We start from the raw sequence: 15034 nt of genomic DNA on the forward strand, positions 1-15034 counted from the left end.
ATAAGTAAATCTTTAATCTAACTATGGATGCATGATTAAGTCTGATTATTTAAAGGTAAGGGGCCTCATGGGTTCTCTCACCACAGCAGCAGGCCTGGGTCCTCCAACTGGACTCTCCTCTGTCCTCCGGGTGAACAGGAACAGGCTGGACACCTCTAGTGGCTCATTGTGCTGGTTCCTCAGTTGCAAGTGTCTGTAGCCTAAGCAACCAAGTCACAGTAGTAAAAATTAAAGCCTTGCATCTGTGATAAACAGATGCCCAAGTACCACAAATCAAAGTCATCATCAGAAGTAAATATACAAGTTACACAAGACATAAAGCAGGATTTCCACATAGGTTTCTGTAACACCACACCAAGTTTGGAATATGAAAAGTGTGCAATTGTAGTTAATCACAGTGCCAACGGTTTGGGCCAAAAAGCATTTGTCATCAACTGATCAACTCAACACACCTAACACAGATATTCTAATGTAATGGTACGCAAGCATCATTTCAGACTGGTGGACGTATGAATATGAATAACTATAGGGTTGTTCACTAAAACAAATTGAAAAAAATTGCACTAGAGCTACATTTGCTGTACATTTGTAGGATCAAATGCGTTCAGAACAAAATAAGGCAAGCCAATTAGCTTACACTACTTTTCTGCTAATTGTTGCAGTTTTTTGGCAACCTGACCCACCACATAAGATGTTTGTTAATTAGTGAGTGAGTTGAATCAGGTGTGCACAAAGCACAAATATTTCCATAGGCAAATATTGACTCCATAGAGTCCTCAGGATTAGGATTGAGAACCTCTGCTATAGCGAGTTCAGGACTGTTTTTTGTTTCCATGATCATACAGCCTCATGTATCTAGCAACAGCAAGACATCTCCTGTGATGATGTGTTACATTAGCAGTGATGGAAAAGTGGAGTTCATATTGAGTTTTATATTGACTTAATTTCTGCAATGCTACACTATTTTGTTGGAAGCATTGAACATTGATGAAACTCTGCAACAAAACGTTTTTTTCATACTGCTAAAACTGCAAAACAGGAAAGTCCAGAAACTTGATTATCCACATATTTATTTTTCTTAGAAATAGTACATACAACCATCTTAATTTCTGCATGTTGTGTTTTACCAACATAATAATCTGTCCATTTATCTGTGTATTAAATGCTGTATCAGTTTGCATTTCTTGGATCATCTTTTTTCTGTGAGTGGTGGACATTAGTTTAACCCTCCAAAGCTAAATTGTTATGAGATGCAGTGTCCAGTTAAACATGCTGGCATTAGTTATCAACAAGCAAAAAGACAAAAATATAACACTAGTCATTGTTAACCCTTTGTTTAGGCTACCTAATAAAACTATTTGGTGTTTAGGGGAAGAATCTTCAGACTTTTTTCCAGATTTTTTTCAGGATTTTGTTTTTGTAAAATCAGTTACTACTAGTTACAATACCATTTCTATCACTTTATGCATTATGATCTAACCTGGTTTAAGGGCTTTGAGGGGCACGATTCTCTGGGCTGTCATCTGTGAGCTGTTGTTCTCTACCACAGCCAGTCGCAGGAAAGCCATGTCCTCGAAGTGCACATGGAAGGAAAAGTTCTCGTTCCAAATGGGGTTGAGTGTATTGCGATGGATGGGTTTGGTGCGGAAGTGGCAGGTGTCCACAGGCAGGCCTAAAACCTCTATCTCCACACATGAGCTGCCACTGCTGTTACCCTGACACACGTTCTGCCCTGACACTACCTGTAGGAAAGGGACACAGGAGAGTCAGTGTGTTAGTGGTCATAATTGACTACATCTGGTAGCTTCTCTGTGCCCACATGAAAAGGCTTTGCCAAAATCATTAGTATGTACATAAGTATGTAAATACAAATTACTGTGAGCTGTAACCACTTTGCCCAGGCCTAGAAGAAGACTTAAAGCTGAAAGAAAACTGGACAAAGAAAAAGCCTTTTGAAGGAAGACCTTACATTCAAGTAAGATGACCAGAGGTATGACCAGAAATATGTTGGGAGGAGTATATGTAGGGCATTGAACATCAAGAATATTGCACTTTAGGTATCTTAAAATATTTGGTCTGTGCCAAGAAACCAATAAATTTAACTGAACTTATAAATTCTGGCAAGATAATTGGTCAAATATCCAATCTGAATTCTGCCAGAAGCTTGTTGAAGGCTACCAAAACATCTGGTCAAAGTGCAACTTCTAATATTAGATGTGCTATATATGATGTTCTATATGGATTAAAAAAAAAGAATCAAAGCCTGGGCACCAAAAACATGTCATATCATGTCATCTTTGCATTAACTAATTAGCTCATTCCCTGCCCTGCACATTTTAGTGCTTTGTATTATGTACTGATCTAACTACAAAATATAATTTGTACTTTGTACTGATGAACTGCAGTTCAACTTCAGAGTTTTTTCTTGGGCTCTGTAAAGCTGCTTTGTGAAAACTTGTATACATAAACCTAAACTTGAAATCTTACTGAGTACTTACTGAGTAACCACTTTAGAGAGTTAATATTTTAAATGGCGAACCTAAATACATACCCTTTAAGTTTAAAAGTTTAATAACTACTATTAATTAATTATTATTAGTCCTTTTGTGGCACATAACCAGAGAGTGTCTATTATGACAAACCAGCACCAGTTATTAAAGTCTGTGTGAGTGTGTGTTTGGGTGTGTGTGTGTGGGGGGGGGGGTGTTCTTACGGTGAGTGTATAGACAGTGGGGGTCATGTGCTCCAACTCTCGGTCCATTGGACTGAACTGCTGGTAGAGTGGACAGGAGCGGTCCCACAGCACTGGGGGCTTCAGGACATATCCACAGTGACCATTTGCCTCAAAAAATGCAGAGTTTAGCTGCATGGGTAGGTCTGCAGAGAAACACACACACATTGCAAGATATCACACTTTTTTTTTTTTTTTACTTTTTTTACTTTTTGCTGCAGCTACAACATTAAAACATGTAGCTTACTAAGGAAAAATATTTTGTGTTTGGGGTGACAGATGTAGGAATCATACTGGCATTAGAAGATACTTGCTTTAGTGAATAAAACCTTGTTTTAATATTCATTAATCAAACTCTGTTTGCACAAACACAAGATCTTCATGAAAGAGTCAAAATAAGGAAACAAAATGTCACTGATGACTACTTATCAGACTACCACAATCAGAAAAAGTACATTTGAAGGATCTGCATTTTATTAAAAATGGCACCTTGCCAACTGTAATGCCAGGTGGTGGATCTATCATGTTTTGGGGTTGTGTTGCCACCACTGGCATGAGTAATACTGGGTGGAGGAAAGAATGGATTCCACAAAATACTGGCAAACCCTGGATGCAACTGTAAATCAGCTAAAGCTGAATAGAGGATGGCTTCTTCAACAGGATAATGATTCCAAACAGAGCCTAAAATCTACCTTTTACTATCTGAGACACAAACTAAAGCTTTTGAAATGGCATTTATAGTCCCTTTACTTATTGCTATTAAAATCAATGAAAATGTCAAATTACCAAGCAAAAAAACTGTTGTGATTTTGAGAGATCATATGGAAATAGGTTACCATCAGTTTGGTAGTTAAGAGCAACAAGCTGAACGCCGTGCAGCCAGAATATAAGGGGGTTTGGGTTGGCTGAGTCTATGCGAGTTGCAGCCGGGTATGTGCGAAGCAGCTGGGCTGCTGTGTGCTGGATCAGCTTGGATGAGTAGCGCCGGCACAGGCGTTTGGCAGCATTCTCGTTTACTGAGGAAATGTGGTAGCACTTGGGAGTGCGGATGATTGCGCTGAGTGAGGGTGCTTGACCAGAGGCAGACAATGCCTGCTCCTCCAAAGTCCCCCTAATGCCCTCCAAGACAGCTGTAGGGAAACACAGCAGATGATGCAACTATGAAGAAAGCAGCTGGAAACATTTGAACACATGAACACGTATAATGTATAAATGTTTGGTTGTTGTTTTTTTTATCATGCTAAAATGTTTTCTGATCTAAATGCTTATACCATGAAGCTTTTTTATATACTCATTTGCATATATTTAAAATAAATACTTTTTGGTTTAATATTTATACTATTCCTTTTACTATACTATTTCCTTACCATTTTTCTACAATATGTAAAACTATTTGTAGGTGTGTCCACTGGTTGCATAAGGGGTTTCGAACACTTTTTTCCAGACCCCAGTGTCTTTTCTGCAGACTTTTATTTGGTAAATTTAGCTGACAGCAAAAAACCCCGGAACGAAAAAGTGGTGTTAGTGCACAACACTGCAATGAGCAAAAAACAATCCTCATTTGCTGTTTTATGTATGAGAACATTTCATATCCAATAACCACTACATCTTTTTTACATTTAGCAACAAGATAAACATATATAGGCGACTTCAATGTAACTGACCCAAAGTTTAAAAGATTATTTACATTTTTCCTGTGTGAAAAAATAAAACAATAAAAAACTTGCAACAATGAATCCTTGGGCGTGTTGTCTCAACTAATTGGCACTAGTTGCTCCTCAATTCTGGGCACATTACACACTGAAGGACTATTGAGACCACACCCCCTGCATGCACTGTTCATTCCTCAATCACATGTACAGCATGTCCAGATTTCTAGAAACCTGACCCTCACCCCTAGCTTGGAAAATTCATGTTGATGTTAATAACGAATAATTAATAAGTATTCATTTGTGGTTACAGAAAGCCTTTGAGGCAAAAATATAGGTAGCTGCCTATGCTAGCCTTGGTAAGCAAACCTCTTGCTAGCCTGCTAGTCTTCGTAAACAAGTCTGAAATAAAATTGCCCATTAAGCTTTTCTGATTGACCAGATAGCAACTGAGAGATTACATCTTGATTTAATAGTCGCTTAAATGTTTCAATGCTATTATATGACTCTAGTCAAAACTCACCTGACTTTAGGTAGTCCTTTGGTCTAAATGTGTGCTTTCAGTAGTAATGAGTGTCAGGGTTCTAGAAATCATCTGGACATATGCCATACATGTGATTGATAAATGAACAGTGTTCAGTATATTTATTACTATATATAAATGTATGTATGTGTATACATACACACTATATGCAAGTTTATCACCTGTAGCTTAGAATATTCCCATTTTATGCCCATTAATTCCTGTTACTTTCCATAATTACCTGTTTTTTCCCATGATAAATTTATTTATATTGTTATGTCTTCATGTCTGCTTTTGACAACAAAACAGTACCCTATTCCTCACTGATTTTTAGCCAAGTGATTATTATTAGAACTTCTGGATTATAGTATTTTTGGCTTTTGGATTGTAGATCTTTTAGCTAGATTATTCTAGTTGCGCAGTTTGCTTGATAATCTGCTTAGTTTCTCAACTTGATTTTGGGTTGGATTTATGTGAATTGTTGAAGTGGAACTGCGTCAGACCAGCTGCTACCTATCAGTCCGACCAGCAGCCCCCCACCACCCATGCCAGACCAGTAGCACACCCTCCTACCACTGCTATCTGCCTAAGGACCATGTTGAAACCTACATGGACTCTTAACTATCTGCCACTATTTAAAATATTACCACTATAAACTATCATTACTCTCATTACTCTGACCATCACTGGCATGACTATACTTTAAGTTATACTACACCATGATTTTTATATTATGATTATGATCAGAGCAGTTCAACATTATAGATGGTTTGGTAACTTTTATCAATAATTCATAAATTGTTCTGACCAGAGGAGGATGGGTCCCCCTTGTGAGTCTTGGTTCCTCCCAAGGTTTCTTCCTCCAGCTCTGAGGGAGTTTCCCCTTGCCTTGTCTTAGATTTTTTATGTCTTATGTTTTTTCTTTTTTCTGTCTTTTACTAATTACTAATTAGGTAAAGCTGCTTTGTGACAACAGCAGTTGTAAAAAGCGCTATACAAATAAATTTGACTTGACTTGACTTAAACTAGGTAGTGACTGGTTAAATTTAGGGGGCATTCACTAAAGACATGAACATCTCCTTCTCGGCCACTCCATCTAAAAAAGCACATAGTTGTTGACTACAACTGATTTAGAATTCAGTAGAAGTTCCATTTGCGAGTCTACAAAGCCAAAAATAGTCCAGCATATCCATACCTGATGGCAATGGTCAAAACTCGATCCATAACAGAGGTCTTCATGTTTCAAGTATGGCTTGGCTTGACTCATCATCACAATGCTGGGAAGACAAGCATCCAAACTATTCTCTATCCTCTTACCAAAGTGGTGGAATTAACTTTTTGAAGGCCAGAACATCAGACTCACTTGCTTTCTTCAACGTTAACTGAAGAGCTACCCCATTCAAGATCACTCAATAAAGCACTTATATCTATTAAAGCTTTTATTGCATTTGCACTTGTCTTGTTTGCCTCCACAGGTTTTTGCACAGGTTTAGTTTATTAATTGTGTTTTGCTTGCAAATTGTTGCATTGAGGTTATTGTGTGCTCATTTCTGTCAGGGTCAAGGCTCAAAATATCTTGAATTCAGGATCTATCAACATATGCCATAAACGTAAACAGGTTTTTTTGAAAGGACAAACTTAATCTTTGAGTAGTTTAATATATGTTTAATTCAAGAAAGAAATTACGCAAAAAATATATAGTATATACTGATATAGTAATAATACGTTTCTCCCCATGTTTTTTTGACATGAAGGACATTATTTTGTTTATATGGCAGTTCCTTGGACTTAAATTCTGGAATTTTGGTCATGCTATTTTTTTTTGTTTTCAGTAGTAAATCCCCATATTTTTTGGAAATGATCATTGTGTTAATTTTTTTGCATAGTGGGCTTTAATCTACTTGCCTTTCAGCAGCTATGACATACCTCCTTTATTAGTTTCAAGTTCTGAACGAATTATTTCCTTATCTTTGCACTTTCCTTCATTACTACTTGCTTACAATGTTAACTAAAGACCTACCTCTTTCAAGATCACTCAATACATGAGCATAGTTGATTCATATCTTACTGCATGCACAACCCAAATTGGCCAGAGAAGTTGAGAAACGTTGAGGTATTTCTTTAAAACCATTAATTGAGTTTAGCTCTCCTAACTTCTTCCAATCATAGTTTCCTAAGCATGCACACATGCAATCTAAATGCAAAAAGCAATTAAATTTGTCTATGGGCCTAGAGGCACCCTACTAGAAACATGTAGGTATTTTGTGCTTTGAATATGTGCTTTTGAGGGAATGTTTTTAAATGAGGGGAACAGCTAAGAAGGCTTTTCCCATAGGAGAACTAAGTGGGTGTTCTGTTTCCTGTGTGATCCATGGCAGTCGTACCTTTCCCTGGGCCGCGGACCAGCGTCACTGGCTCCCCAGGGCTTCCACGTACAGGAACGGTGCCAAAGATGGACTTTCGACTCTTCCGGTCCTTTGCCCTTCCAGGGCCCAGCGGCAAGAGTGTGGAGAGGCCTGGTTCCCACACACACACAGACATTTTTATACAATGTCAATCGGGTTAAATCCTATATTGTTGTATGGAAAGACAAAGACAATATAAAGACAAATTCTGGACACAAATGGAATTTGAACCATCCATGCAGAAAACACACACATACAGTGCACAGTGAGCACAGGCTAAGGGCCTTGCTCAAGGGCCCGACAGTGGCAGCGTAATGCTCCCAGGTAATGCTCCCAAGTATGGAACCTGATACAACCCAGTTGTTTAACCATTTGAAATTCTTGGATTTCTGCATTGATTACTTAAAATGCGGTCTAAAATAAAAATAAAATGTGGTCTAATTGTTAGTACAATTATAGTAAAAAGCATAGACAAACAGAATCTAATTAAACAAATAAATGAACAGAAGTTTATCTCTTTTATTTAGCACATTAAGTAAACATCCACATTGCAGGCTAAAAAGCAAGTGAACTGGAGTTTAATAACCTGTAGATCCCCCTTCAGCAGCAGTTATCTCCACCAAAGGTTTCTTGTAGCTGCTAATAGGATTTGCACAACGTTCAGGAAGAATTCTGGGCCATAACCAACTGCAAATATTAGTTAGTATATATTTATGTGATGCCTGGCGTGCACAGCCTCTCGATAAGGTCCGCACTCTGTCGTTGCCTTTCCAAAACACACATTTTCTTCTTTTTAACCATTCATGGTTCCCAGTTGTTCAGTGTTTTTACTCCTCAGAACATAACGTTAAACATGTTGTGTTTCGGTCTCATCTGTACATAGAACATCCAGGTGTTCCAAAGCCGCAATGCTTTTCTGGTCAGCAATGGCTTCCTTCATGGTGTTTTTATCTTGAGCATCATAGTTGTTCAAATTGTTTTTATTTTTTAACTCAGTTAATATTGGACATACAAACAAAGTTTTTTTACAGTTTATACAGTTTGTGGGTCTTTCTTGCCTCACGTGTGGCAGCTCCAGAGAATCCCATTCTATTGGCAATTAGTTGCATGTCACCTAAACACTGTTTCTGAGGTAGGCCAAATTTAATTTTAATTGTTTGCCAATGTTACGTTCAAAGGTCTAATACATCATTGTTAAACAGAGGTATGATTATAGTATTTCTAGTCAAATTGTCTTAGGAGACTGGGGCATACCTGGGAATTTAACAGCCTGGCAGTAGATGATGAGGTCAGAGAGTTCCTGAGCAATCTGCCTGCTCTCCTTCTCATTCTGTGGCAAATAAAACTCCTCCCCCAGCTCCATGTCAAACATCTGCAAAAGCATAGGTAAAGCAGGACTCCACACATTACGCTGTACTTTACAATGCTGAGGGCTTGTAAGTGTAAGTGGCTGAGGGTATATGTAAGTGACTTTTCTACCTTTCCTTTTCCCCCTGCTTTCTTAAACCGCTTTGGCATCTCATCATTGGACTCGTACTGAAGCTTCTCACTTGACGACTTCCCCTCAGGTTTGTCATCCAGGATGTTATCTGCGGATTAAGGAACAATAAGAACTATTAGTTCAGTCAAAGCTTCACACATGCGTTGTCAGTTAAAAGTGTGGAGACACCAAGTGTTTTCCAAATGTTTGTTTTTGGTGGTGACTTTACATTTAACAAATACTGTTTAGATCTTACAAAAAAGCATGCAACAGACTAAAAAAAAGCCTGTGCACGGTATTCCCTTGTTGGTCATATCATCAGAACTCAAACAATTCATGTGTTTAAACCACCTCTGGGCCAAGTGGACCTACTTAAAAAAATACCTACCTTGCAAAAAATACCCTTTCAGTCATTCAGTCATTTTTCAACCAAACATTACATCAAAAGTTCAAAAGAAGACAAGATGCCCCCATGTACACTTATGCAGATAGAGGTTTTAAGCTATAGTGGTCACATGGTGTCTTCAGTGGTATATATGGTGTTTTCATCAAAAGAAAACAAAAAACAAATCATAATTTCACACACTGTCCTTCAAAAGCAATGAGGTGGAAACCTTAAATATTACCAATACAAAGAGAAATCATGTTCATTACAATAATCCATTAGACTGTGCACATACAGTATCTTGTCCTGAACTGGTTGCTAGATGGGGTCCCTGGGGTGCTAAAGATGGGAGTGGACAAAAAGCGAAGGGAAAGATTCCTGCTTCTCTTTTTTAGTAAAGGAGCATGCAGGGCCTGAGAAACCAGATGGCTTTGTTTTTTTTCTCTGATGAGCCAGTGCTGATAGGAAGGTCACAACATTTTCAAAACACTGTGGACAAAGAGGAAAGGGGGGCAGCTTTATGTTTACACACCACACAACTCTTTTTCTTGTAGTTGGAACAGTGCTTTAGCCATTAAAACACTGTGCTTTCTGCAGTCCAAACCAAGTAACTTCTATCAAGACCTATACCTCCACAAATTATGCTACTTTATGCTTTAGACAAAGGCTGAGCTAAATGCTGCCATTTGCTGTCTAGTAGCAAGCAGACCACACAAGCTCTGAACATCCAAATACACTGGAAGATCTGGCAGTACACATACGCACACTAAAACACTGGTTTTACCTTCCTGGCAAAAAGAGGCAGTGGAAGCATTGAGGACATCAGCTATGAGAGATAAAAAGAAAGGAAGAATAAAACGAAGGAAGGAGAATTGTAAGTTGAACAAAGGCCAGCTTGGTCCAGAGTAAATAAATAAGTCTCTTTGTTTAATACAGGAAAATGTAAAGAAACAAAAAGGGTTAGTATATTAGAAGGTTATTTGAAAAGAATTAGATTTATTTGACTAATTAACTAATTAAATCTTATTATTTAAAGGATTGTTAGCTGCATCCAACCCAATCACACTTACCATCCGAAAGTGACTCGTAGTCATAATCATACTCATCTTCCTCCTCCTCCTCCTCCTCGTGGTTGCCTATACAGCTGCCAGTAGGTGCACTGTTGTTGGTTTGTGCTTGCATGTGTGCCAGCTGGAGTGCCTGTGAAGTCAAAGATGAAGGAAACAATAATATCAACAATAAATCAACAATAAGGAAAATAACACCTCCTACTGCAATTAAAGATTTACCTTTACTGTTATGCAACCTTTTGACCAAATGCTCTTCTAATAGCACAAATAAATACACTGCCCCTGTTTCTTGAGGTTTTACACTCAAATTGGTAAAGGGGGTGTAGTGGGAGTAGTGTCAGGAGCATATAGTACATGTACAGTAATTCAGATGTAAAGCTTGACAAATAAAGTACTATACTTCCATGTTCTTTTTCAAGAATTCGCTTTGGTGTCTCACTATGGGATATACGTATACCTCAGAAGCTCTATTTCACTATACCAGTCTAATAGCTGTGATGCTCGTGCTCCAGTCCCCTCTCAATATGTAATGTGGTGACACGACATCATCTGCTCATTCAAAATCTTCTTCTCGTTGTGTTCCAGAAGTCTTTCAACCACTCTTTTCTGCTGGGTACCTAAGCTAAACTGTCCACAGTTAATATTTCCTTCAATGGGCAATTTGTGTCATAGGAGAAAAAATTATTTATTCTTAAATGATACTTAAGTTAACAAATGTTTTGTATGTCAATAAAAAAAATACAATGGTTTTACTAAGATTAATATCATGTATGTTTGACACATTCACTGTAGGGAAAAAAACTATTCATGACCTAATCATGTTCACAGATTTGAATAAAAAACAGCATGTAATAAAAAGATATAAAAAACTAAAAACAATCATAGTCATATGGATCAATTGATTTGAAACATTTGGACAAGATCAGAAAACATGGATAAGAAAGTTGAAAATGTTACATATGGACACTCATTGATTAAAAAAAGGAAGGAATTAATATCTGATCATTCAACAAATTGTCATAGTAACAAATACATGTTGAATACATTTAATTCAAATGTATATGTAAAGCACTTTTAAAAACTGACAAAAATGTAAAAAATATTATGGGGATGTTAATAATTGGATTTGAAATACTATTATTACAACTAAAGAGAAACAATAAGGATTAATAAAAAAAAGTCCGGGAACTTTTATTAATAAAACAAAAATCATCATTGTATGCATTCCAAGTAGGACTGTTTTGAGGTAAAACACTGATCGTTGCTTGAGTATCTAACTGTACTCCCCCAAAAGCTGTGTCATGGACATATGTACATTTAGACTCCACCTTTTGTTTTAGAATATCCACTGGGGCCTGATGTGCCTTTAACTTCTTGTTCTTGAGCAGGATCTTGCCCCTGAGCTGAGATGGTGATGGAAGAAGTGGGTCATCTGAAAAATCGCTCTCAAAGAGGAACTTGGTCACCAGCTTGTCTCCAAACACCATCTTCAAGCCAGAGCAGGTACATGAGATTATGCTGGTTACAGCAGTTATAATATTTATGGTATAACATTCCAGACAAAATGACTGAGACACCAAAAAGGACACACCTTAAAGATTTCAGCCATTTTGCGCTGCTGAGAAAGAGAGCAGTGATTCTCAATGGACAGGATGATTGGCATGTCAGAGTTAACAAAAGCAGTGCGACTGATAGCCTCCACAACATCCTGTGTGAGCAAAGAGAGGTCAATTAAAAAGATTACCAAAAAACAATCAAAGAGGTTTTATAAACGTGAAGTGTCACCTTTGTTCCTAAACAGACCTTGAAGGGGATTTTGGTGGTGAGTGTATGACCGTGGTAAATGATGGGCATGCCATCGTCTCCATCCCAGCAGTCCAACTCCACACTCCTACAACCCTGCAACAGCACCTGCAACAGCACTAGCTTAGTATTAGAACATGTTTATACTGGGGATACAAGTGTAAATAAGGACACTTTATGTCAACCATTACTGCTGGCAAACGGCTAAATATTTGTATTGTATGAGGTAAGCATCCAGATCAATCACAGACAGATACCTGTATGAATTAAGGCATTCCCAACAAACATTAAGCATCTTGTTCAAAAGTAATGCAGGCCAATCTTGTTGTCTTTATCTTACATACAAATTAGCTGGACAATCTGAAACATTTAAATGTGATAATTGCAAAAAAAGAAAACAAAAACACTGCCAAATACTTTCACAGCATTGTATACTATTATACTATATTGCTACAACAATAAAACTCCTTGTACAGACTCAAGTATGCATCTTTCGTCTACTCCCTTCAGGTGATGCCACAGCATCATGATAGGGTTAAGTTCAGGACTACACCTAAGTCTTTAGGTAACTTCTAGCACCTAATATCTTCTGCAGGTGGTTTACACATTATTTTTGAGATTTTGAGAGTAATCAGGCATTGTGTGACTTGATTTAATGGGCAAAGCATCTGTGAAATCCACACTTCTAAAAACATCTCATTAACTGGCACAGCATTTGCCAAATTGCTCTAGGGACAGTTATTCACTTCACTTCCTTAATCATTCACTTACATTTTCTAGCCTGCACTGTGGTTGCTTTTAAATGACTATTTTGTTTAATATTGGCTATGGTCTGAATATGACTGAACAATCTGGTAATCTGGCTGCCTGTTTAAAAAAAGGTTCAGTGAAGTCATTGATATGTGTATAGCAGTATACACTTATATTTACACCTACTTACACATTTTTGTATAGATTTATGTGAAATCGTGAGTTCAGTCTACTCTAACACACAAAAAGTTTACATGCAGTATTTTAAAATGACATGCAACGTAATCTATGTCCCACCTGACTGTAGAGCTCCACTGAAGACTCCCCTTTCAGCTGGTGGCCAGTGAGGTATGTGTTGTGTGAGGATTCAATGTAATAGTAGGACAAAGGGTACTGCATTTCATCCAAGTTCACTTGAGACTCCTCGTTTTTAGATGCAAAATTGTCCTTATCCATAAGAAACCTTTGGAAAGAAAATAATCTTATAACAATACATTTGATTACTTTTTTATGGTTCAATAACAAAGATGTGGCTTGAGGTACTGCCTATGAATCAGTTGTGTTGTGTATTTATAAATGTGAGGGAGAACAAACCTGGCAAAGCCTTCAAAGGACATCAAACCCATCTGGCGCATGCTTGAGGAAGGCTCAAATTTCTAGAATAAAACAGAAATAAATAACATTTGTAATTACAATACCGTGTATATGTTCCTTGGTGATTTATGAAGAGGTAGAATTACTGCTGAACTGCCAGGATGAACCTAGTACACAGTAAACTCAAACTCCCTGTCACACAATCATTTGTACTCTATATTCTTTGCTCTGTTTGGAAGTGTAACTATAGTATACATTTACAAATATTCCTTTTACACATACACCTTACACATCAACAGTGTCTACAGATTTTTTTTATACTGTGTGCCATTCACAATGGCCAAATCACCTCATACCTCACTCACGAGTGACCATGCTTGAAGCATGTGCCTGTGTAAAAGACCACTTTTGTTGCGAGTGGCCACTAGACTCATGTTCAAAAAAATCCTCGTTGTCATGTTTTTTTCCCCCTGAGTAATACACCAGTGAAATAAATGCTGATAGCAAGGGTGATCAGAATAAGAGAATCCTGTTGACTCTAACTCAGTTTCTCATAGATTTCTCAGTATTAAGACAATCGTAAATAGTAGTTTCATGTGATGCTCACTCTACCATTTAACAACAATGAACTTTGTGCTAACTGGTAAACCTAGCCCTATAACAGACAACATGTATCAGAACAAGTTTTAAATAAAAAGTATCAGTAACTGAATCTGAATACAGAAAAAATAAGGGTCATTGTTTTACTATTTTTAATAATAAATAATAATGTGTGAAAGAACACTGTATAGTGAGTAAAAGTATTCAGAAAACATACTTTTAAAAAAGTACTTTTATGACATATTTATGTGTAATTCTCTTCACAAAATATTTGATTGGTTGCAAGTCAAACACAGTCTTCATATGAAAATTTGGAAATTCATTAAGCGGTACTGAACCGTGATCTCTAAGGTACAATGTGAACTAAAGCAAGACTTCTATTTCAATAATAGTGGTGGAAAGTACTATCCAAAATGTCAGTCTAAAACCTTTAGATGATGGTCAGTTATTTTATAATGAGACTTTTGAAATTTAGGAGAAATTTGAATTTAGGAGGTCACACATTCAAAGTGACTATGTTTTTTTTCCACATCACAAAACAATGACATTGACGTTTCAAAACAATGACAAAACTGGAGTCTATTACTATGCATTTATGATGTTTCCATATATCATATGGCAAACAGAATCACCTGTATAATGCTTAGGATTTCATCATAGGTCAGGTGCTCCCGCTGGCAGTTGACTAGGAAGTCATTGAGCTGAGGGATGGCAAGACCCAATACACCAAGGGACGCATTCTCCACGCCTGTGCCATTGGTCACAATGCTGGCAGCGGCAATGGCATCAGATATCTGTTTCTGGTTATCAGACATCTGCTGGTGCATGCGAATAAACAGGCCCAGGTCTGAGCCGTTACGTGTCAGGAGGTCTACAAGGGAGACATGATTTACTTCAAACTTCAGCATAATCTGTGATCTTTTGTTATTCCCTAATAACATGACGTACAGTGCTGTTAAAAAAATATATTTTTTTTTCCTCCAATATTTATGATATACATATACAGTGCTGTGCAGTGATTTATCCTTTTTCTTTTTTGTGAAT

The 15034-nt window shown here is 37.4% G+C and overlaps 1 protein-coding gene across 5 annotated transcripts in view; it reads right to left on the minus strand.

Annotated features, from left to right (window-relative positions):
* The window catches only part of plce1 (phospholipase C, epsilon 1), an 83048-nt gene that overhangs the window by 10733 nt on the left and 57281 nt on the right, over positions 1-15034 (minus strand). For 4 of the 5 annotated variants that reach the window (XR_011978228.1, XM_072667674.1, XM_072667673.1 and 1 more), the window contains 15 exons: positions 14623-14861; positions 13391-13452; positions 13094-13259; positions 12047-12154; positions 11835-11951; positions 11572-11730; positions 10244-10373; positions 9958-9999; positions 8788-8897; positions 8563-8680; positions 7288-7419; positions 3568-3861; positions 2714-2877; positions 1481-1742; positions 82-200 (listed from right to left, as the gene is read on the minus strand). Coding sequence is in view for 4 of the 5 variants with exons in the window: in XM_072667674.1 (XP_072523775.1) it covers positions 82-200; positions 1481-1742; positions 2714-2877; positions 3568-3861; positions 7288-7419; positions 8563-8680; positions 8788-8897; positions 9958-9999; positions 10244-10373; positions 11572-11730; positions 11835-11951; positions 12047-12154; positions 13094-13259; positions 13391-13452; positions 14623-14861 (2222 nt within the window). In the remaining variant the exon portion in view is untranslated. The remainder of the gene's footprint in view (positions 1-81; positions 201-1480; positions 1743-2713; positions 2878-3567; positions 3862-7287; positions 7420-8562; positions 8681-8787; positions 8898-9957; positions 10000-10243; positions 10374-11571; positions 11731-11834; positions 11952-12046; positions 12155-13093; positions 13260-13390; positions 13453-14622; positions 14862-15034) is intronic. The other variant, XM_072667675.1, reaches the window with a different exon arrangement.

This window comes from Salminus brasiliensis, chromosome 22 (genome assembly GCF_030463535.1).
Source record: "Salminus brasiliensis chromosome 22, fSalBra1.hap2, whole genome shotgun sequence".
Taxonomy (NCBI): Eukaryota; Metazoa; Chordata; class Actinopteri; order Characiformes; family Bryconidae; genus Salminus; species Salminus brasiliensis.